The sequence below is a fragment of the Telopea speciosissima genome, chromosome 10, assembly GCF_018873765.1.
Source record: "Telopea speciosissima isolate NSW1024214 ecotype Mountain lineage chromosome 10, Tspe_v1, whole genome shotgun sequence".
Lineage (NCBI taxonomy): Eukaryota > Viridiplantae > Streptophyta > Magnoliopsida > Proteales > Proteaceae > Telopea > Telopea speciosissima.
The window spans coordinates 16363995-16389087 of NC_057925.1; the positions used below are offsets into that span (position 1 = coordinate 16363995).

The following is a 25093-nucleotide window of genomic DNA, read 5'->3' on the forward strand; positions in this document are numbered from 1 at the left end:
ATTTCCAGTATAGTAATCCGGAATGAAAGAATTTTCTATCCTACCAAACGGAATAACAATTATATGATGCTCTGATCGATGAAATTACAATCCATTGTGTATACGGTAAAATGAGAGAGAGAGTATACGGTAAAATCATAGAGCATGGGCCATTTTGGTACGCTGCCACATGGCAGATCAGATGGAGTCCTAAAGTTTATAAACTCGTTTTTTTTATGAAAGTGTAATCACACAAACCACACACCAATCCCAAAAGGTTAACCCACTTTTAGAACCGTGGAATGGCCTAAAGTTTATAAACTGAAAAACTCTAAGTAACATCTCTCTACTCACATGTATCTCTTCTAACGTCTTGTAGTCCCTCTTTTTTTATAATTTCCATGTATCTCTTGTAACGTCTTGTAGTCTCTCTTCTTTTGTAACTTCCATATATTTCTCGTCTCTTTTCTGTAACTTCCATATATTTCTTGTAACCTCTCCATTTCTCACATCACGCTCTACTCTCTACAAAATCATGGTTGCTTCTTTTAGTTCTTGTTCATCCGTACCTGCTCTAGTCATAGTCTTCTCTATTTACCTATCCACATTTGCCCTAGGTGAAGCTGGGGATAATGGTGGGTTTAGTGTTGATATTATCCACCGGGATTCATTGCTCTCTCCTTTCTATGACCCATCAGTTACTCATTTTGTGCGTCTGCAGAATGCGTTCCGCCGATCAATGTCCCGTGCCAATAGTTTAATACATTCCGCAATTTCTCCATTGGAAGTTTCATCGCAGGTTGTAACTGATAATAATGGTTCTTATCTCATGAAAATGTCATTTGGAACTCCACCAGTGGAGAGGTTCGCAATTGCTGATACAGGTAGTGATCTTATTTGGATTCAATGCAAGCCTTGCGAAAAATATTACAAGCAAAAACCTCCTCTATTTGATCCTAACAAGTCATCAACCTATCGAAACTTATCATGCAAATCTAAAGAATGTGATCTGATAGCTGGTGAAGGTAGAGTATGTGCACCTGGAACTAATGATTGTAAGTACAGCTATTATTATGGGGACGGATCATCTACTAAAGGGTTTCTTGCAAGTGAGACATTTAGATTGGGTTCTACTAGTGGTAGATCAGTCGATTTACCAAATAAAATATTTGGTTGTGGGCACAACGAAGGTGGCTCCTCCTTCAATGACCGAGAAAGTGGTCTAGTTGGCCTCGGAGGGGGTCCGCTATCACTGATTTCGCAACTGAAATCATCTATTGGTGGCAAGTTCTCCTACTGCTTGGTCCCTTTTGAGAAGGAAAATGTGACAAGCAAATTGAATTTTGGTGGTGAAGCTGACGTTTCGGGTGATGATGTCGTCTCCACTCCTTTAGTGATAAAGGATCCGACTACATTATATTATGTGACCCTTGAAGCAATTAGTGTCGGAAACAAGAGATTGCCATACAAGAATTCATCGAAGGGTGTTGCTGATGAGGGAAACATTATCCTCGATTCTGGTACAACGTTGACATATATCGAATTTGATTTCTACCGTAATCTTGAATCAGAAGTGAAGAAATTGATTCATGGTGAAAGTTTTGTAGACTCTGAATTTTTTCCCTTGTGCTATGAACCTGGTATTGATGTCAATGTTTTAGTCACTGTCCATTTTGCCGATGCCGACGTCAAGTTGAAACCCCTGAATACTTTTTTTCGGAGATCTAAAGAAGCTGTATGCTTTGCCATTGTCCCTTACCCTCGTGTTGTTGGTGTGGGTATCTTCGGAAACATAGCTCAAATGGATTTTTTGGTTGGCCATGATCTGGAAGAAAAGAAGGTCTATTTCAAGTCAGCTGATTGCTCCAAGCATTAGTTTCATGTGTTGAATATTTCATGGATATGTGACTTTTGAACTATTTGTTTATAATAATGACATTCTCAATATTTTCTGCTTTTGCATCTACCCTATATACATTACTTTTTTATTAAAGGGTCAACAAAGGTATATTAAGAAAAAAGGAGAATACAAATGTTTAATGTCCAGGCATTCCTAGATGATTACAGAGAAACAAAGAAAGGGAGAGTAGCTCAGCCATCAAAACTACATGGAACCAGCATTCATCACAATGGTAGGAAAATCCGAAACCTGAGTAGAAGAGTACCCGTTCTTCGCCGCTGATTTTACTAGATAATTGAAAGTTGCACAGTCCGAGGGTTTCCCTCCGGCAACATTCTTTGTGCAACACTATATAATTTTTTTTTGGGTAAAAACTCTTGCTATTTAATGACCACTTGGTTAATTTGATGGGAAAAGTAGTAATTTAATGTTAAAAATAAAAAATCACACTTCTTCTTGTAATGTTCTCACCACCACCATTGCATTGCCACCACCACTGCTGCCACCCCACTACACCGCCACTGCCACCACCACCCTTCCCAAAGAAAGATAGAGAATCTATTCTTAGAAATTGAATTATCAAATGGATTTTTTTTATTCTTGAAATAATTCATATTGATACAATCAAAACAATTTCAATTTTTTATCAAGAAATCTATTTATTGACTATTTCATAAAATCAATCTAAAATTGAAATGGAAATCATAGTTTATCTGCCCTTAGATGCGGTATAGAAAGATGGCTATTAAACTGCATTAATATTCTATAATTGTGATTAAAAGAATTTTATGATAAAAATTATAATAACAGGGTATGAGTACAAAACATCTAGTAGGAGCGTTTTTTATATACAACCACTTAATGTTAGTTTGGCAATTCATATTGGAAATTGACACCCCCTACAGGCACTGAATCATATGCTTCCTTGGTCCATATTTGTTTGGTAGAGAATAAGGTTAGATTAGTTATTATTTATTAATTCCCTCCCAAAGCTTGTTTATTTGTTAATTAAGGATTTTACATACTTTTTCTTTTTAAAACTTGTATATATTTGTATGACTTTTGAATGGAGTGTTCTAAGTGTGAAGTGTAGAATGTGGAAGCAAGACTGTCCATCATCACTCAAACCCCCTACAGGCATGGTTTTAGTGCACGGTATCGGAACGGGTATCGGCAACATACAAAATTGATACGATATTGATACGGTATTGGCCTGGATCGGTTGTATCGGATAAAATTAATATCCTTGAAATTTTTAAAAAAATGAGTTTTTTGATCATTTTTTACCCCTTGTCTGTACCGTACTACTAATACGGTATTGGCACGATATCGGTATCGGTGACTAACAAAATCGATACGGGCGATACGACACCGATACTTAGAACCATGCCTACAGGCACTGAATCATAAACTTCTATGAACGTTTGTTGGGTGGGCCGCCAATATCACAACAATATTGCAAAGTTAGGGAACTTTTTACAAGAACCAGTCCTGTAAACTCTGGATACTTATTCTTTCACTCACACACTGAAAATAGTTTGGCTTTTGGCAACACTCCCATGAATGTTTATTTGGACAAATATGCCAACAATGCAATGTTTAGGAACTTTTAACCTAGACCAGTCCTTTTTAAGCTCTAGATTCTGATTCTTTCACACACAGCAAAAGTACCTTAAAACTTTTTTTTTAATTGCCTTGTAGTCTCCATCCTATCAAAGTCTCTATATAAGTCTCTTTGCATGTTCTTTGAAAGTAAGACAGGTGTGTACCACATAATTAATAATTATGAACAGGTTTGCTAGGTACTGAGTATGAAGTTCAAGCTTGGTAATGTCTTTTTTTTTTTAATCGATAAATCAAATTTATGAGAAAGAAAAAAAAATAATTATAACCAAAGGACAGCAGCCCTAGAGCATCTCAAGGGTATTCCTGAAAGAAGAAGGGCACCTACACAACTAAGAAGAATAAACACGTTTCTAACAGCACCCAGCTTGTAATTTCTTGTTATCCTTGCAGACCTAGACTTGCTCTGGTGGTTTGGCACTGCTCGCTTGAAAGCATAACCAATGCTTGGTCAGTAGATCAAGTACTCCTCATTGCATTGGTGCTTGATATGCACCTTCCACCCTTTCCATCCCCAACCCATGTACTCTTCCCCACCCCACATCAAAGGCTGCCCCCCTTGGCGCCCACCCCCGGTTCCTCTGCACATACCAACAGGTGAATGTACATGTGGGAGCCAATCATCTGTCCTATTTTTGCCATTTACAAGAGGAAGAGGGGTTTTTATGGAAACAAAATTAAAATGTGATTGGCTCTCACATGTACATACACCTGTTGGTACGTGCAGATGATCCATTCTCTTGGCTGCCTAGTAGTGGGTCCCACCTGAACCCAAAAAAAAAATTCTTCTTATACTTAATGGTCGCTATTTGGTTTTGCAATATATAGAGAATGACCAAGGCATGCATGATAACACTTTTGTTTCTCTATTTCTTTGTTTTTTTGTTCTTGGGAACAAAAAAAATAACAGAAATCCGTTTCTTAAGACCGGTTCACTTTTTTTGTTCCCGAGAATGAACCGGAACAAAAAAAGTTACTAAGAAATAGGAAAAGAAAAACCTCGAATTTGTAGCTTCTATGTCCCAAAAATAAAAAGAAGAAATAAGGGGGGAGAGTTTCTCTTTAATGAGCACATGGTTAATTTGATGGGCAAAGTTTTTCATGTTTAAAATAAAACTCCACCTCCAATTCAACTTCAACCATCACCTCTACCTCCACCACTGCCATTGCCACTAGCACCCCACAGCCATCACCTCCACCTCCGCCACCACTACTGCCACCTCCACCTCCACCATTGTCGCCATGACACCACCACCACCAATACCGCCACCACCTCCACCGTCACCTCTACTTCCACCAATTTTTTGGGTATTCAATGGTTTTTTTGAAATTTTATAAAGTTCTAGAAACAGAAATGATTGTGCATAACAAACAAATTTTGTTTCTTTTCTAACCAAGAAATAGAAATTATTATGCGTTACCAAACGCGTTTTTTTATCCAGAAATTTAACCTAGTAACAGAAATACAAAAAGCCATTTCTAGAATAGAAACATGGCCCAGAAACAGATCATGCAGGCCCCAACTAACCACACATTTGGATCTAATGCTTCTTTTTAATGTGTATAAATTTGATTGATTGATTAAAAAAAAATCCTTGTTTAATGGATTGATGAAAGATTTTCCTAACAACGGCTACAATAACTACACTGTTGATGGCAAGACCAAAGAGAAATAGTGATTTTGACTGTCTTCGTGTCTTTCTTTTTTTTTTCCTCTTAACTGTTCATGTTGAACACACAGTGTAGATGACAGTGTCTCTGTCTTGGTTGTCATTGTTGTCAACACAGTACATGTGTGTTGTTTTGGTCAACATAGTGCATCTTGTTTCACTACAGTGATGGCCAAAGGCAGTAGTAGAAGCTTTAGAAAGATGGACTCACAACTTCATTTGGACTGGGGAGGCTGAGAGCACTAAAGCAATCACTGTTCGATGTATGGGATGCAGCCTGCAAACCTAAGGAAGAAGGCGGCCTGGGTATAAGGCTTTTCAGGGACCTTAACCTGGCCCTTCGTGCTAAATTGGCTTGGACCATCAAGACCGAGAAGTCTACATTCGCATGCATCTTGCGGGGGAGGTTGATGAAAGCAGATGGGTCACTAAAACCCACAGTCGGTTCCTCTACCATTCTTCCGGGTCTTAGAAAGGTTTGGAGCTTCACTAACGCTGTGGAGCGGTGGGTTGTGGGAAATGGAAGCTCCATCAGGTTCTGGTACGATAAATGGGTCGGGGAGAACAGTGTTGAGGAGTTGATGCAGCCAGCTACAATACCACGCTCTCTAAAACCTAAAGTGTCTGATTTTTTGGAAGATGGTAACTGGGTTTTCCCTTTGGCAGCAATCCTAGCTCTCAATGAAGTCTTTACTGCAGTTAGGTCCTTAGAAATTACGAGCTCTACTAGGGAAGATTGCAGATTTTGGGCTCATACTAAGGCTGGAGTATTCACAGTGAGGTCAGCTTGGGATGCCTTGAGGATGAAAGCGCCACAACCTGAGTGGATATGGGCAATGTGGCAACGCAGTTTGCAGCCTAGAAACTCTATTTTTGGATGGCGTTTAGCACACGGGGCACTACCCACTGATGACAAGGTCAAGCGAAAATCAGTGTCTCTCGCTTCAAGATGTGAACTTTCTGTAGCGGACTGTGAGACTAAGACCCACATTTTCTTGGAGTGCAATTTTGCGATTCAGGTGTGGAAGGAAATTCTCTTCATCTTCAACAAAAATTGGATTGGGTTTCCCTCCATAGAGCTCTTATTTTCATGGTGGAGGAGGAAATCCAAGGTGGTGTCATTACCCAAAGTATGGAATTCTCTACTTACAATTACTTGCCAGCAAATAAGGATGGAGCGCAACAGGCGGCGGTATGACAACATGCATAGAACACTTTCTCATGTGATTAGTCTAATTCTTAAGGAAGTGTTGGATGGAAGCAGCCTGGATGAAACCAAAGTCAAATCAGTGCAGGAGTTGGTTTTGGCTAGAAGACTGCGGGTTACTATCTCAAAAACTCCAATGAAGAGCATCTTTGAAGTAAGGTGGAAACCGCCACCGCCTGGATGGATTAAGCTCAACATCGATGGGTCTTCCCTGGGGAACCTAGGTTCTGCAGGTGCAAGAGGATTATTCCGTGATCATTTAGGTATGCCTATTATGTGTGTTGCAGCATTCCAAGGAGTGGGGACCAATTTCATGGCTGAACTGGCAGCTTTTGTGGTGGGAGTGAAAGAGGCAAGGGATCTTGGCATCGACAAGCTTTGGATTGAAAGTGACTCCGTTGCAATGGTCACTGCGATTCTAAGTTGCAAGATTCCATGGCAAGCCCTGCAGAAATGGTGGTCGATTTCACAATATCTGGACTCAATTCAGTGGAGACTTACCCACTGCTATAGGGAAGCAAATGTACTGGCTGATGCATTAGCAAACTATGCAGCCAAGCAGAAAAGTGACAGAAAATGGATTTCAATGCCAGATTTCATTGGTTCTAAGGTTGGCTATGATGCGTTAGGCAGGCCCTATTACAGATTTCCTTGACTATTGCATCGTTTTGCAAGGCTGTTTTCTTCTCCTAACTGGGGAGGTTTGCTGATGGCAATGCCGAAGGTGAACTCCCTAGTTTTGAGATAGAATTTCTGATTTATGCCCTGTAATCACCTTATGTATCTTTCATTTACATATTAATATACGCATTGCTGACCTTTAGCAAAAATAAAAAGTTTCACTATAGTGATAATGACAGTCCATGACAGTTACAAAGGTTAGTACAGTAAAAGCAACACTCTAGATGAGTTGCCAGACTTCTGGCAGTGTAGGCGGTGGCTAGACAGTGTTCCTAGCATCCCTAGTAATTCTTAATGTGTTTATAGTGGTAGCAACATCATACACAGGTTTGGCAGTGTACACAAAGGTCCCACAGTGATTGGCAGTCATCTAGGTGCAATTCTATCATTTATAGGCATAGAGAGTATTGCAGGGGCATTTCTAAAATTTTATAGAGTACAAATGGCCTAGATAGGTGATACTCAGCATCTAGGGGTATTTTGGTGATTATGGCAGTCACAAAAATCAGTAGAGTATTGATATATAGCTCACATGGGAATTTTGGACATTTGGCAATGATGCTAGAACATCCGGTCTTATGTGGCAGCATGGGACAGTGTACCTCATTGTTTTGCAGTGTTTGACACCCTTCAAATGCCTTGGGTGAAGGCCTAGTGTTTTGGAAATGCCAGTTCCATAGGATGGTGCATTGATTGCGGGTTCATCTGCATGTTCAGAGGGTCAAATAGAAGAATGGGACAGAACCTTCAAAATGAGAAATGTACAGTACATATTCGCCTTTCCAACACAACTAGAATTACGTAATTATGATGCCGGATAATGGAAATATAATTGTTGCCGTGCAGTCGCACAATTAGAAGCCGCTCCTAGGAGAGAGAATTAGGATAGAGAAATTTGGTGTGCCCCATAGGTGGCATGTGTCATAATAGAGATGTTTCGTGAGGCTGGCATGGCCTTCATGTAAGAGGATGGCTGATGTGGCAGCCAAGTGTGCAGGGGCTGCACTGATGTGGCTAGCATGGAGCTGGCTGGCAGGTTGTTGAGGCCATGCCCGTAGTATGGTACGGCCACGGCTGTAGGCCTTGCGGGCACGCCAGAAACAAGACCTAGACCCCCGCGCACGCACAGTGCATGCCCCATGGCTCTTGGCCCGTGGCCTAAATAGGGACTTTTGTCAATTAGTTGGACGCCATCCCAAGACATGGTACATTCCTATGGAGTTTCAAATGATTCCAATGCGCGATCTACGGTTGATCTAGTGTAGAGATTTTTTTTTTAATTTTTCCGATTTATACTGGGATACCTGAGCTGATACCACAAAGGTCTGACTCAGTTTATCAAGCTGATACTCGATCCGTATCTAATAATATTAAAACCCTAAAGGTAAAATGTTCATCATATTCAACATGATGATGTATGAAATCTTTAATAAAATTAAAATATAAAATTAAGTTTAATAAAAATAAATAATGATGGTGGATATTGAGCAGCGGTATATAAAAGCTGAAACTAAATGTCAATATATAGTTGTGATAATATTTTAATGCTACTATTTAACGATTTTTATAACAGAAATTAGAAAATTACAATAACGAGGAAAGACCCCAACATTTATTAGAGGTGGTATAGAAAGACTGCTATTAAACTACAGTAATACTCTAACGTTGTGATTTAAAGAATTTTATATTATTACCCAAAAAAAAAAAACAAAGATTTAAAGAGTTTTATGATCAAAATTATAATAACGGGGTATGAGAACAAAACATCTAGGAGCGGTTAAAAGCTTTGCTGCTATAGTTGTAGCAGGAATGCTCCTGCTATAAGGCTAGCAGTCAAGGAAATGGAATAATTCACTTCCCCTTTGGGTTCATAAATACCCTCCTCGATCCTCGATTTTAGTATTTTCTAAAATGTCCCTTAAGATCCCATTTCCTTGGCTGTTAGCCTTGTAGAAATAGGAGAAGGCTATATTGGTCAATAGGGGGTGTGGAACCAGTGATGGAGGCAGAGATGGGAGAGAGGCGGATTGCAGCTGGATTGGGAGAGGGGTGGGTGGTGTCGAAGCTTCAAGGGGCAGGGGCCACAATGTGGTGGCATGGTGGGAGAGGGGCGGGTGGTACTGCATCGGGAAGGATGGTTTTTTTTTTATTTCTTTCATAAAAAAATATTTTAATAAAAATGCTATTGATCAGCGGTATATCTAAAATGGCACTAAATGAGGTATTTATTAATAAAAGTATAAAGAACTCAATTTGGGAACTTTTTACAACAACCAGTCCTTTTAAGCTCTGGATACTTATTCTTTCTCACACTGAAAATGGTTTGGCTTAAAGCAGCACTCCCATGCATTTTTTTTGGGGCAAATATGCTAACAATGCAATTGTTTAGGAACTTTTAACCCAAACCAGTCCTTTTTAAGCTCTACGATTCTGATTCTTTCACACACAGCAAAAATACCTTAAAAATACTTCTTTTATACTTACCGTGAAGTCTCCATCCTATCAAAGTCTCTCTATAAGTCTCTTTGCATGTTCTTTCATTTCCATCTCAGCAAAGAGCAAGAGGCAACAAGAAGCAAAAAACACTACTCTCGACGTCCCAGCTCTAATGGCAACTGCTGTTGTATCCAAGGCAACATTATCCAAATGGTTCTCCAACAAGAGCTTCGTGCTAAGTGTCCATCGCCTTCAGCATTCCAAAAAACAATCAAGAAATGATGAGCTCCAACAAATATTTCGCCACTTGGACGCTGATGGCAATGGGAAAATCTTAGGATCTGAACTCAGATCCTACTTTGCCTCCAAAAGGGAGTTCATGTCACCTGAGGAGGCTCAAGGTGTGATCAATGAACTTGATGCAGCAGGCGGCGACAGTTTGATGCTCAGCTTTGATGATTTTGCAATGTTGATGGAACGTGAAGGTGGGGATGATGATCTGAAAAGAGGATTTCAGATGTTCGTAGCGAAGAGTTCTGGGTCCATTACACCAGACGGCTTGCAGAGGATATTCAGTCGCCTTGGAAACAAAATGTCAAATGAAGAGTGCAAGAGCATCATACAGGCATTCGACCGCAACGGCGACGGTGTGATTGATTTTGCTGAGTTCCAACAGATGATGGCTTAATCCGGTATCAATGTTTGAACCTGTTCTATGTGTGGCAAAAAATAAGTTTACGAAAATAAAAATAATGGCCTTTCCCCTGTTTTATTCAGAAAGCTGCAATGCAAGTGGGGTTAGGCACTAGGACTGTAAGACCGGTGTGTACCACATTATTCTTATTAATAATAATGAAGAGGTTTACTAAGTACTGAGTATGAAGTTCAAGCGTGGTAATGTCTTTTTATTATTATTGTTAGGGAAATAGTTCTCTCCGGGAGTGTGGCCTATGCCAGCACTCCCATGAGTCTATCTCTCTCCTCCCAATGTGAAAAGTTACTTCTGTCCCCTTTGTTTTAAGGAGGAGAGAGATAGAGACATGGGAGTGCTGGCGTACGCCACACTCCCGTACAGAAAACTGCTTTCCTGTTTGTTATTATTCTATCAGTAAATCAAATCTATTGAGAAAGAAGAAGAAAAATAATTACAACCAAAGGACAGCAGCCCTAGAGCATCTCAAGGACATTCTAGAGAGAAGAAGGGCACCTCCACAACTAAGAACACACATTCTCCAAACAGCACCCAACTTGATAATTTCTTGTTATCCCTACAGACCTAGGTTGTGTTTGGTATACATTTTTTGAATGCAATCGAAGTTGATTTCGCATTCTGGGGCGATAAAAATAACTATTTTTATCATGCGAGAAGGTGAATCAACCTAGAACGCATCCATGAAAGCATAGCAAATGCTGCTCTAGACTTGCTCTGGCGGTTTGTCACTTATTGCTTAAAAGCATGTCCGAGGCTTGGCCAGCAGATCAAGAACTCCTCACTGCATTGGTGTTTGGTATGCACCTTTCACCTTTTTATCCTCACCCTATGTACTCTCCCCTACGTCGGGTTCCCTCGCAGCACGCCCCACCTGAACCACAAAAAAAAAAAAGTCTTCTTATCCCTAAATATTGCTATTTGCTATTGCAATATAGAGTGAATGACCAATTAACCATTAGTAAGTATCTCTTGTAGGGAACTAGTATCATTCCATCTATCATTCTTTATTTTATGCATACATACATGTATACATAAATGCATTCATATAGGAAGAAAGTTTCCTTTTCGGGAGTGTGGCCCCCAACCCTGCGCCGTTGTGTCTCTCTCCTCCTCCCCATAAAATGACCTCCCTACACCCCCATCGATTGAACCAAAAGAAGGCTCCCACCCCCCACCCCCCCATAAAATGACCTCCCTACACTGCATTGATTGAACAAAACCAAGGGGGGCTTAGATGGGAGGGGTCAAGGGACTTTTCCAAGGGGAGGAGAGACGTAGACATATATATATATATATATATGGAAAATATTCTCTGCACTGGGGGCGCTAGATGTGCCCAGACACATTGGAGGGGAAATGACCGCCACTACCCCCTGAATGACAAAAATGACTGCTGCATCCCACCCCATGTGTCTGGATGTAACTTGCGCCCCCGTGCTCCTAGGCAGAGAACATCACCCCATATATATATAATAGTAAACATGCACCTGCAAATGCATGTGTGAAGAAGAATGTGAGGGGTGTGTGTGAGAAGAGAGATATAATGTGTATGAGAGAGAGAGAGAGAGAATAGAAGGAACGTAAGAGTGAAAGTCTTGGAGAATGAGGCTTTGGTATTCAGTGCATGAGGGATGTGAACAAGTCTATTCTTTGTAAGCTTCTTTGGCAAATTAAGCATGGCAATCAGGTTTGAGTCGTTTCATGTGGGCAAGATTCTTGAACCAGGATGGAATGTTGAAGCACTATTACAAGTCATCTGCGATCTGGCTTGGAGTTAACCGGATGTGGGACTTGGTCTCAAGCAACGAAAGATGGGCAGCGGGGAGCGAAAATCAGATCTGTTTCTAGTTTGATAAATGGACGGGTCCATCTTATGTTGGTAAGATCACTACAACAAATATGGTTTTTTGCTATGAAAATTTTCCGTCGCAAATGTTTCATTTCTGATAGTAAATTTCCGTCGCACATCCGTCTGATAGACTTTCGTCGTATCTAAATACGACAGTAAAATACCCACTGTCGGTTCTGTTAGTTTTTACAATGGAAACAGAATTCGGTGGTAAAAAATGTTAGACACGGTTACCTACATATACAATTATTAACAACGGCATTATTTTACTGCCGTAAAAAATGTATGTTTAACGACAGAATATTAATATCCATTGTTTCAAATCATTTTTAACCATGGTAATTTATTTTCGTCGTTATAGAGTAAAAATTCAAGACGGATAACGAAAAATCCGTCGTTTCATATTCTTATACTATGGTAATATCATACCGTTGTTAATTATTCGACTTTTAGTCATAGAATTAAATTTCCCTTGTAAATAAGTCTTTTTACGATGAAAAAAAAAATCTATTGTAAAAATACTGTCATAAATAACCATTTTCATTGTATTGGATGTCTTCCTTTGACCTAGCCATTTTAAATGGCTTCGGTTGCATGGTCTCGGATTTTATTGGTGGGAATCGATGGACTTTCCCTCAGGGGGATTCCGGTTTTTTTTTAAGAATATTTTTTATTCGGCAAGGCAGATTAAAATTCCTTTTCCCCTGATGGACGATGCTTGTTTTTGGTCCCAAAACATTGCTGGTATCATCACTGTGAAATCTTCTTAGGAGGTGATCAGATCTAGGAACCCAAGGTTCCGTGGTCCTCTTTGGTTTGGAATAAATCTATTCAGCCTTGTAATTAATTCGGTTTTTGGTTAGAGAGTGCATGACGGTAAGCTCCCTACCGATGATTTGATTAAGAAGCGTGGCATCCCTCTCTCTTCTTGATGTGGTCTCTGTAATTCACGGGCTGAGGAATCCTTGTCTTATATCTTCTATGAGTGCCCTTTCTCCTAGTTTCTATGGCCATCTTTTGCATTTTCATTTAATATTGGTTGGCAGTAGCACTCATCTTTTCTTGAATTGAGCTCCTGGTGGAATAGCAAGGCTGCAACGGTATCTTTAAAAGAAGGGTGGATTTCAATGGAGAAGAAAATGACAAAACATCAGACAAATAGCGCGAAAAGAGGGAATTTACCTAGTTAAAAAACTTCGAACTCAAAGAATGTTAGAGGTTTTCCTTTTGTGACTCAAGAGAGTAGTTTATGGAGACAATATCACCACTTGTTCAGGCTTATTTGTCACTCATTCAGACAACACTTTGTCGTCCGTACTCGGGGATCACTCAATATGAGTGGAACTTGCCAAGGGAGGGGGACTTAGAGAGAGTTGTCCAAGGATTTAGACTTCCAAGAATCAAAGGTCCCTCCTCAACGTGAGAGGGAGTGTATTTATAGATGTAGAGGGGTGTGTGCACTCCTAAATTCTTGTAAGGATGCTGGGTTTGATCTGGATCGTCGAAAAGAGCTGTCTATGCATCAACGATGGATTTTTGGTCAAGATAATGGTCATTGGGGTGTGGGCATGTGATTTATTGCCAAAAGGAAAGTTTCTTGGGGCCTAAGGGAACCAATATATGCATCCAAGTTGCCAAAATTGGGTTTGCTCGCGAAAGGAAGTGAAATTGCAGCTAAACATGACAAGTTTGGGATTCTCGGATTTTGTACAGGGTCGATATTAAACTGAGATCAACTCGATATCGAGGACTTGTATGGCCGACATCGAGAGACTGTTGATGAACAACAATTGACATTAAGGAGGGTTTTTGGGTGTTGGTGCGAATGCTCTAAATGTCGAAGTGAGATAGATAGTAGGTATGTTCTACTCGACAGTGAGTGGGGATATGTCGATGCCAATGGAAGGTAGGGTCGATGTTGACTCGGGGTCTCTGAGTGTCGACATGGATTTTGGTGTCGACAGGGAGGATTTGGGCTACTTGGGCCAGGTTCTGTGCTGGGGAAGGCTGGTTCCAAGGGGTCTAGGTCAGGGCTAGCCTTTCTAGGGAATCTTGGAAGGCTTGGAGGCTCTGGTTTTGGGCTCCAGCAAGGGAAATCGACAATTGGTATATGGAATCTGGCAGTGCACACTGACACTACATCCATAGATACAACAGCTCTACGCCATGGAGGGTGCTCATCATCGTGATGGGAAACCTCTGGGGGGAAAGACAGAATGAGGTGTCTACAGCCCCCATACATCCGAATAAACCAAGTCAAGAGGATCAATGGAAGTGGATCGATCAAAAGGGAGCTTATGCTCTTTACCCTGCTGATAGGCACTGTAGATTGAGTAGTCCTTTTCGATAGTAACAAGTAAATGAAAGTGATGAAGAATGTGACGAACAGTACGGAGGGTAGGGTGCCCAAGCCGATTATGCCATTGAGTAATGGAGACACATTCCCCTAAGCATGCTTGTGGAAGGCTTTTCTTGGTACTTTTATTTAAAACTAGTTGATAGAGTCCATCCTTAGTGCGACCCTAGAGGGGGCATCTCCCTGAGTAGCGATCCTTCACCAAAAAATAGTCAAGGTGGAACTCAAAAGCAACATTATTATCCTGTGTAAATTGGGAAACAGATACTAAATTTTTAGTGATGGAAGGAACATAGAGAATATTGGGAAGACGTAAATTAGAAACTGAAGAGCTACCAACATTTTGGATACGCAAACTTGATCCATTGCCTTTCCGGACGTGATCAGAGCCTGTATACGGCTGAGAAAGATGCAAATTATCTAGATCAGAGGTGATGTGATTCGTAGCACCAGAGTCTGAATATCAGATGTTCTCCCCAAATGGGTTTGAGTATGTAGCCATGTGAGCAATATTTTACTACATATTTAGTAATCTCAACTAGGCATGAGCACAATGTTGGGTTTTCTCACATTGAATGCCATACTAATCTTCCCATTTCAGCAGTATATCATTCATCGACTCCATTCATATGAGCATGGAAATAGTCCTAAAACAGTAGGAGTTCTTAAAATTTTTGAACCAATACATATGCATCCATTTCGTCTAACATAATACTTGATCCATTTCAGCCGTACAATATGATACATGCATCCAATCCAAAAGTGTGTAACATTCAAGTATGCTTAAAATTCATAGTTCAATAATAATATTCAAAGTTCTTAGTCCAATATACATGGTTCAAATCCTAATAAAACAATGTTTTATTCCATCCTTTACTCATGAATCATAATACTCTTCCCATCACATGGATACTGTCACGCCCCTATCCCGATGTAATATATTTTGCCACATAGGGGTATGACTAGGACAATCACACATCATCCCAACACCTACCAGGATCACAGATGTAGTGTCCCGAGTCACAGTCCACCCTGTCATCACATTATGATGACAGAAAGGAACGTACAAAATGGAATAAATCATTCTAATCACAGAGTTAACGAAAGCGAAATTAAATTAAATTATGTAAAATTATAGAGCATCGGTTCTCTAATGATAACACATAGTACCATAACAGTGTTCGTAACCGTTCAATCTCTCCTAATAAGTAAACATACAATTTATACATGGTTGTGGAATGAGTACATAAATTAAATAACAAATAAATGCCCCAGGGGCACAACTCCTTGGGTATACATCTACATCCAAGCCACAGTCATCAACTCCACTTGATTTGCATCCAACGGTGCTCATCAAAAGGCTATCTGCATATAAACTAAAAAGTGGTTGTACAACGGGATTAGCTACACTAGCTAGTGGGAGAGCAAAGGGGAATGCCCACACATCACACAATCAATATCAAATAGAATGATGCATGCTAATGTTAGATTTATTTTTCACCTAGCACACAATTCTATCTGTCAAGTATATGCTACTGTGATAACTCGAGAGACACTAAGGGTCACTTATCCTATCGCCCCAGTGAAACCTGAGTTATCACAAGGGACCTATGCCGGTAGAAGCCATCTTGACCACCCAGTAGCAGACCCCGATAGCCATCACTACCCCTGTCCTGGCCTCTCCCACCTCCACAGACCACAGGTGCTCAGACTATCCAACACATAAACCCCTGTTGGCAAGGGTCGTAGCATAAGGGAACAAGCATCCTAGCCGCAGATATACTATATGCAAGTCCTATCTCCCGAGAGGTATTCCGGGTGCATCAACGTCCCATTCCATCTACTGCCCGGGTACCTGCACGACACGACACATACAGATCAGGATGACATATAGCAGTTTTCATAATTTAAACAAATTGGGGTTCTGGTACCGGCACACCTGACACCATAGCCCGATACAATGGTGAGCATAATATCACATTCACAACAGTTCACATCTGAATAATAATGCAATGCGTACAATACTTATAAGTATAGATTAGCATGCTTCAGATTTCATATTAATATATATTCAAACCCAACAAATCACCCATTACCTACTCACCTAACACGGGTGTAGGCCGGCATGATTGGCATGAATCTCCTCGGGCATCGAGTGTCATCCGGCGTGGTTCACATGAATCTCACCGGTGTACCACCCTAGACATTAAAATAAGTATAGAAGGGTCCCATGCTAGGCCCTCAAGGTTAAAATCAAGTTTCAACCAAGACAGCACCAGCGGACTCACGGGCGATCTTAGCAGAGGTGAATCCACCCCTGACTCCGTTCAGGCCAAAGGGTAAAATCAGAGCGAGCGGACCCATGAGCGAAACTTCTTACTTGAGTTCGGTGGTGCATCCATTCGACACCTGAGACACACTTAAAAGGAAGCGGATCCATGGGCGGATGTGCTTCTTGGGTCTGCCCCTGCATCCGCTCGATTTCCTGAGACAGACCTGAGAGCAACAGGCCTTGGACGGAGGCAAACAGAGTGAATCCGTGCCTTCGTCCGCTCAGGCCATTTTGTAGGGTTTGTGCTGGGAGGACTGACGGACGCTACCATGATAGATGGATCTGGTCATTCATCCGCCGATAGTCTCTTCCGAGATTCCAAAGAGTTTCAGCTCCAGCTTGAAGTTTGGAGCTCCTTAGCACCTCAGGGTCATAGGAGAGGTGTCTAAGCCTTCCTAGGGTTACTAGAACCTAGGCTTAACCTCATGGATTTAGGATCCACAAGGATTAGTCTCAATTTGGTCCAAAGATTGGGTTTCAAAGTTAAAAACCCAGGCTCTCCAACAATGGCTGAAATTGTAGCACCAAGGAGTTAAAACCAATCCTAGGTCAGCTCCATTAGAGCTCCAACTAGGGACTGAGCTCCACCTTGAGTCCCAAATGGATCCCTAAGTCAGTCCAAGCTTAAGGAATTACCAAAATAAATGGGGAAAATGGAAGAGAACCAGTCTCAGATCTTACCTTGGTGAGATCCTCCCATGGAGAGGCAGAATCCAAGGCTATGTGAGCCCCCTTGGCCTTTTCCCTTCCTTTCCATCTCTTCTCCTTCACCTTCTTCCTCCTTCTTTGTCCGGTCAGCAAGAGAAGGAGATGTGGGGCAGCCAGCCATTTTGGCATAGCTCCCATCTTCTTCCCTTCCCCTATCATTCCTCTTCCACTTCTACTTCTTCCCTCTTTCTTCCTCCTTCTTCTCCTTTTCTTGTCTCTTCTCTTCCACGGTTTTGGGGAGGGGAAGAGATAAGTGAATGGGAGGGATTCTTTTAGCTTTAAGGGGGTAGAAGGGTCCTTAGGGTATGTTTGGTTAGGGGGTCATAGAATGTAGTTTAGTTCTTAGGCTTTAAATGGGTCTTGGGTTAGGAATTAGGTCATGTTTGGTCCAAGTCATGGCCCTTAGGTCCATTTGAATAATTGGGGCCTGTTTGGGTTGGGTCCAAACCTCATTTAGACCTATTAGCCCTTAAGACCTGTTTGGTTTTAGCTAGGTTATAAAAACCCATTAATTTACCTAAGTTAGGCTTTGTGGGTCCCACTTGATGAATAAATGCTAGGGGTAGGGGTCCATAGGGTCTAATGGTTCAATTAAGGTGTCCGGGACACGGGGGTGTGGGCCCCATAGGAAAATAACCCAAAAATGCTAATGATAGCATGGGCGGATCCTTGCGCGGATTCAGTAAGAGTGAGTCCATTCGTGACTCCGGTGCTGCTGTCATGGCCCAAACTTCAAGGAAAGTGACGGGGCTTTGACCCATAGTTCCAAAACTTTGAGGGGGTTCTTTTTATGGTATTTCTAGTTCAAAGTTGTTAGTGTTGACCGTGGCCATAAGGCATTACCCATTGGGTATGGTCTAAACTGCCCCAGGGTATAGGGGTATATTTGGGGTGTGGGTGTAATTAACATCCCCCCAACCTTATTAAAAATTTTATCCTCAAAATTTGAGGCAACCCGGGTCTCAAGGGCGAAGGCTTGTTGAACAACAATACCTCCAAATACCCACTACTTGAACTAATTCAAGGTCGGGTCAAGGTAAGGTAGTGTCTAGTTGACACAACAGGTCAGGCTCCACACTTCAGTTCCTTACATCTTCACATTACCACAAGGGTGTGGTCCACAATACCCTGGCTCAGTTTTAACTTTTAGAGCCGGTGGTCATAATATACCAGTAGGTCAAAGGATATCACTTGGTCTAAAATCTAGGGAACTTTCCTGTTCCAGGTGGTTTCGCTCCGTATGTAGGCAGTGTCTACATGACACCACCCTGATCTTCACAACTCTGGTCACACTTGGGTTACAGGACCTAACCTGTCCAGTCCCCCAACACTGGGTTCACATTTTGAATGCCTTCACTTCTGGTTATCTCATTACCTCACCCAACTTTAGAATGACTTGGAATATTGATAGAATCTCCTATTGTTCACTTCCAATACGGAGGAAACGCATTTGGTGATCCATTACCCCATTCATATCTGTCGTTGGAGAAGGTCTTGTTACATCCTTTAGTTTCAGCCTTCAAAACCTTTAAACCCATCTCACAATTACTTCACAGGGAAAAGTCCTTCATGGTTCTCCTTCAAGAGCCAAACAACCTTCAATGGTTAGGTCTAAGTCAATTTATACAAATCAATCTACCCAGTCATTATTAAGTTCATTTACTAATAACCTGTGATCCACATGACCAAGGGTCAGGGTTTAACTAAGTGATCACAGTAACGCCTAGGTAAGGTTATACTTGTAGTACCAGAGGATCACTCTAGTCACACAAGTCTAAGGTCCTAAGGGGTATACCTATATATACATACACCACACAAATTCATAGGCAAAATTTCAAGAATCACATTCATACCCTTTTGGACATATCTGTCATCTAGGTCAATTCACAAGAACAAAAGTTCTCAAGTACAGTTTGCTAAGTCTTTTTGGAGGATCAACTCACGGTGTAGGACTTCTTCTATGAGTCTAAATGTGGTTTGGAAGAACTAGGTAAAGTACAAATAGAATCGTCACTAACTTAAAGTGTCTCGAATGGCCTCCAACTACACATGATCACCATGGCTCTTTCAAAGGAACCGGTTCAAGTCAGCCCATTACTTTCCTTACTTAATATCTACCCACAGGGTTAGGCTTCCTATCCTTAATTGGTTCCTTACTTCGTAGGATCTAAGGGCCTTCATTCCCAAGAGCAACTCTCCTCCCTTTTTGGTAAGAGGGGAGTCACAGTGCACACTATTGCCTGTCATTCCTTATTGGCTGGTCTGGCCGATGTAGGCCCAAGAATATAGATATCATGGTTTGCATCTAAGGCAAGCAATTAACCATGCATGGCCAAGTAAAACGGGTGTCCACCCTAGGGCATAGGTATTGAATCATCACACAAGGGGGTGGTCAAAAGGTCTCAAAAGTCTAGGGGCTAAATTCTAAAAGAACAGCGAGCGGACTCATGAGCGGTATCAGTGCTCTGGTTCTATTCGTGTTTCCCTCGCAAGACAGGGAGAGCGGACTAATGGGCGGATGCAAAAATGTGAATCTGTTCGTTCGTCCATCCTCAGAAGATCAAAAGACCAGGAAAATATGAATCAATCGGATCTATGGACGGACTCATGGCGGTGGATCCGTTAGTTGATCCGGCCAGTTATAAAATCATAACTTTTCAAATTTTAGGCGGGGCGGATTGACGAGCAGAGTCACGATAACTAATTCCATTCGTTTGTCCGTTCGAGGAATTTCAACAAAACAGAAACCATGAGTTTCAAAACTCACTTGGCTCCAAAGAAAACATAACCGTAGGCAGAGGGAGAAAGGCTCTACAGATTTCTTGAGGAGTTTTCTTGCAACTTCAAGCCTCAAAGATCACTTCCTACTTGATTAAGGTAAAATTTTCCTTCTCCATTTTCCTTATTTCAATCCTCTATTCTTCTCATTGAGAGATTTTGCTTGTGTCTCTTCATCTTCTCCTTCATTTCTTCTTGGATTTGTGATAATTCATTCCAAGTATGATCATGTCTTGATTTTACTTGCATTCTTATGGCCATACACACCATGTTCATGCCAAAATCGATCTAGGCTAAGGTCCTTGGGTTGGAGTCATGCTCTAATGATCAATGGCACTATAGGGACGACTTCTTACTTGTTCATTGTATTCTTTCAAGCATTTTAGAGATTGCATAACTCGCTTAGTTAGTTATCTTGGATTGGTCCTAGGCCTTGATTTGGATCACTCTTCAACTACTTCATACTTGAGAGCCCCTTTCAAGATCATATTTAATCCATTACATGTACCTAGACTTTGTCAAATCATTTTATTGATATACCATCGAGTACATTTCTCATACATTTTATAACAGTAGATAAAATCCTTGCAGTCTATCTCCTTAATGTATTCCCAAATGCTTTCTATATTCTTGAGATTCCTTGTACAATCCTTGGTATTCATTCTCTTTCCTCAACAATGGTTCTTGTCTCAAGTTGGAGTATTCCATTCCACAACTTGTTTATTTGACATATGATGAGGTGTAAGACAATCAACATATGCTCATTACTTACTTCAATCCCATCCTTCACATCTACACATAAGAGATTACACGTGGGACTTTATTTGCATATTAATTTTGTCTCTTATCCTTTCTCCAAACACATCTCCAATGATTCTCCCACGTTTCCATTATATATTATCATTTTTTTATCACACTTATATGTACTCCTCTTTTGATTTCCCCATCATGTATAGTCTTCCCTTCAAATCATCTCCACATCAATTGGGCATTTTACTTCTCTAAACTTATTTGCCAATCACATACATCATTATTCCAATTTAGCTTACCTTCTTGCTATTCTACTTGATGTTGCCTCATGTGTGTAGGTGACCTCATAGCTCCAAAAAAAAGAGAGACCTATCTATTGTGCCTTCTATCCCTACTGCCTACAATGTGCACCGGTTTATCTCAGAAAAGGCGGAGGGGATTTTCCAAGAGCACCTTTTTTAACAAGAAAATTCTGGTGGAGAGAGATGTAACAGTGGAGGAGCTTTTGGCCTACAAGGTGGGGGCCAGGTTTGATAGATTGAAGTGGACTGACATGCTGATTCAGCCAGAATTCTACTACCCTACCTTGGTCAGGGAATTTTACTCAAATCTGGTAATGGTCCAGGAGGATGACGACTGCTCCAGGTTGACTTCCTCTGTAAAGGGAGTGGTCATTAGCTTCAACGCCGTGCAGCTGGGGGGTTCTTCTCAATATATCCTCAGAAGGTGAGAGGGTATACTATCCTCCAGGCAGTCATCAAGACAAGTGTTTACATCCAGATGAGAAGCAGAGTTTGTTTAAGGTCCTCTCCAATGACAGGTTCAAGGAGAACGAAGATCTTTCCAAGTTCCCTCTGAGATTTAGACACACATCTAGGATCCTACAGGACAAGGTCCATGGACTAGGTCCATATACCAAGTTACTGACAAGTCCTAGGAATAGCACTCCCAAGTGGCACGGGTGCCATAGGCTCACTCTAGAGCACTCAGGACCACTCCCAGTACTTCCAGTACGGTCACTAATGAGTTCTAAGAATAGCTCTCCCAAAGGGACGCATGGGGTCGATGCTCAAACTCGATCGACTCACCTAAGTGATGCTCAAGGTCAGGCAAGATTTAAAAATCAGCTCTCCTGAGGTACACTTAGGGCCAATACCAAAATCTCCCTCTAACAAGCTTAAGCAGTACTCGGGGTCAAGCAAGATTTAAGAATCAACTCTCGTAAGGATGCTCAGGGCCGATACCGAGATCTCCATATGATACTCCTGAGTGATACTCAGGCACAAGCAAGATCCAAGCCACTCTCCCAAGGATCACCCAGGGCTGAGACTGAACTCTCCATCTAACACTCTCGAGTGGTACTTAAGGTCGAACAAGACTAAGGATAAGCATACCCAATAGTATTCGGGGCCAATCTCAGCACTATAGAAGATGAATCTGTAATAAGATTATGACAGTGCAGGAGAACAAGTTCAGTATGGGGAAGGTAGAGGGGCTAAAGATTATGAGGATGACAGTGATGATGACCTTGAGTTTTTGGGTTCCGGGCCATCTGTAGGATCTTCAGATGCACCAGGGGGAGGTAGTGATATCTTGATGGCTATCAGGCGGCTGAACCTGAGGATGGCGGATGGCTTAAATGATGTCAAGAAGCAACTCTCCGACCATACTCAGCGTCTAGAGGGTATCGAGAGAAGGGTAGATGACATCAACACCTTTCTTGGTTGCGGTAGTGACAACAGTGCCGACGATTAGCTCCGCTCTTCCTCCTAAAATTCTCAAAAATTATCTTATCAGTCTTCTTAGTCTCTTGCCCTTGATGGGTACTCTGTGGAACTATTTTCATTTTACTTTCCTTTAGTCTCCTCCATTTCCTTTTCTCTTCTCCTTTTCTTTTGATAAAAAATGTGTGAAAACTCTCGAAACCTTCAAAATTAATAGATGCATATAAATTGATCTTGCATGGTTACTATTAGGTGTTTTGGGTCAGAAAGGTGAATTTGGTATTTTAAACTGGAAAGGGCATAGGTATGCCCAAACAGGAAACGATACAATCATGGTTGGATTCGAAGAATTGAGTTAAACAGGATAAAATCATAGGTATCAAATGGTGAAGAACATTAGTTGCCCCTAGGAGAATTAAAATCTTTGGAATAGTTGTATTTAGCGTTATATATATATATATATATATAATTCCCACTTTTGATCATTGAGGGTTATTATGGTTGGTTAAGTTAAATTCAGTACTGTACATAAACTATAACATATATATATAACCGCCCAGTAGCTATTTAAGACTCAACCAAGCAATTACACAGCTGTAGCTTAATAGCCTATGTTTGAGTTCTAAGTTTCATGTTGTCTATTATCATCTAGATTCTTATTTCACCACAATTAGTCTTATCCCTATGTCTGCAAACAACCATTTATGTTCTTGAGATTTTTAGTTCAGAACCTAATTTGTGGAGAGTAAATCAAGTGGTTATATCCAGACTGTGATCGGTGCAGAGCATCATTGCTTTGATATCACTCTGTCACGCCCCTATCCTGATGTAATATATTTTACCATATAGGGGTATGACTGGGACAATCACACATCATCCCAACACCTACCAGGATCACAGATGCAGTGTCTCGAGCCACAGTCCACCCTGTCATCACATTATGATGACAGAAAGGAACGTACCGAAATGAATAAATCGTTCTAATCACAGAGTTAGCGGAAGCGAAATTAAATTAAGATATGTGAAATTATAGAGCATCGGTTTTTTAATGATAACACATAGTACTATAACAGTGTTCATACAGTTTATATATGGTTGTGGAATGAGTATAGAAATTAAATAACAAATAAATGCCCCAGGGGCACAAGTCCTTGGGTGTACATCTACATCCAAGCCACGGTCATCAACTCCACTTGATTCACATCCAACAGTGCTCGTAAAGAGGCTATTGGCATATAAACTAAAAAGTGGTTGTACAACGGGGTTAGCTATACTAGCTAGTGAGAGAGTAAAGGGGAAAGTGCACACATCACACAATCAATATCAAATAACTTGATGTATGCTAATGTTAGATTCATTTTTCACCTAGTACATAATTCTATCGGTTAAGTATATGCTACTGTGATAACTCGGGAGACACTGAGGGTCACTTATCCTATCGCCCCATTGAAACCTCAGTTATCACAAAGGACCTACACCGGTAGAAGCCATCATGACCATCCAGTGGCAGACCCTGATAGCCATCTCTACCCGTGTACTGGCCTCTCTCACCTCTACAGACCACAGGTGCTTAGACTATGCAACACATAAACTCCTGTTGGCAAGGGTCGTAGCATAAGGGAACAAGCATCCTAGCCTCAGATATACTATATGCAGGTCCTATCGTCCCGAGAGGTACTCCGGGTGCATCAACATCCCATTCCATCTAGTACCCGGGTACCAACACGGCATGACACATACAAATCAGGATGACATATAGCAATTTTCATAATTGAAATAAATTGGGGTTCTGATACCAGCATACCCGGCATCGTAGCCCGAAACAATGGTAAGCATAATATCACATTCACAGTAGTTCACATCTGAATAATAATGCAATGCGCACAATGCTTATAAGTATATATTAGCAGGCTTAAGATTTTATATTAATATATATTCAAATCCAACAAATCACTCAGAACCCACTCACCTAACACGGGTGTAGCCCGACGTGATTGGCATGAATCTCCTTGGGCATCGGGTGTCATCCGGCGTGGTTCACATGAATCTCATCGGTGTACCAGCCTAGACATAGAAGGGTCCCATGCTCGGCCCTCAAGGTTAAAATCAAGTTTCAACCAAGACAGCACGAGCAGACTCACGGGCGGTCTTAGTAGAGGTAAATCCGCCCCTAACTCCATTCAGGCCAAAGGGTAACATCAGAGCAAGCGGACCTACGAGCGGAACTTCTTACTTGAGTCCGGTGGTGCATCCGTTCGATACCTGAGACACACTTAAAAGGGAGCGGATCAATGGGCGGATGTACTTCTTGGGTCTGCCCCCGCATCCGTTCGATTTCTTGAGATAGACCCGAGAACAGCAGGCCCCGATCGGAGGCAAACAGAGTGA

General features: G+C 41.3%; 2 protein-coding genes across 3 annotated transcripts; both read left to right on the plus strand.

Moving 5' to 3' along the window:
• Window positions 1–514: 514 nt before the first annotated feature.
• LOC122643335 (aspartic proteinase CDR1-like) lies at window positions 515–1855 on the plus strand. Its single transcript, XM_043836970.1, has one exon. It carries the CDS (start codon window positions 515–517, stop codon window positions 1853–1855), a length of 1341 nt encoding a protein of 446 aa, XP_043692905.1.
• LOC122642935 (probable calcium-binding protein CML41) lies at window positions 1495–10306 on the plus strand. 2 transcript variants are annotated; one of them, XM_043836549.1, is made up of 3 exons: window positions 5194–5197; window positions 7710–7714; window positions 9664–10306. In XM_043836549.1, the coding sequence occupies exon 3, from the start codon at window positions 9669–9671 to the stop codon at window positions 10182–10184; it is 516 nt and encodes a 171-aa protein (XP_043692484.1). In that variant the 5' UTR covers window positions 5194–5197; window positions 7710–7714; window positions 9664–9668; the 3' UTR covers window positions 10185–10306. The 2 variants fall into 2 exon arrangements, with proteins under 2 accessions (XP_043692486.1, XP_043692484.1); XM_043836551.1 differs by lacking the exons at window positions 5194–5197; window positions 7710–7714 and adding an exon at window positions 1495–1499.
• Window positions 10307–25093: the final 14787 nt, after the last annotated feature.

Bases quoted from the DNA above. Each gene is read 5' to 3' on its own strand.
- LOC122643335 (XM_043836970.1), top strand. From the start codon at position 515: ATGGTTGCTTCTTTTAGTTCTTGTTCATCCGTACCTGCTCTAGTCATA.
- LOC122642935 (XM_043836551.1), top strand. From the start codon at position 9,669: ATGGCAACTGCTGTTGTATCCAAGGCAACATTATCCAAATGGTTCTCC.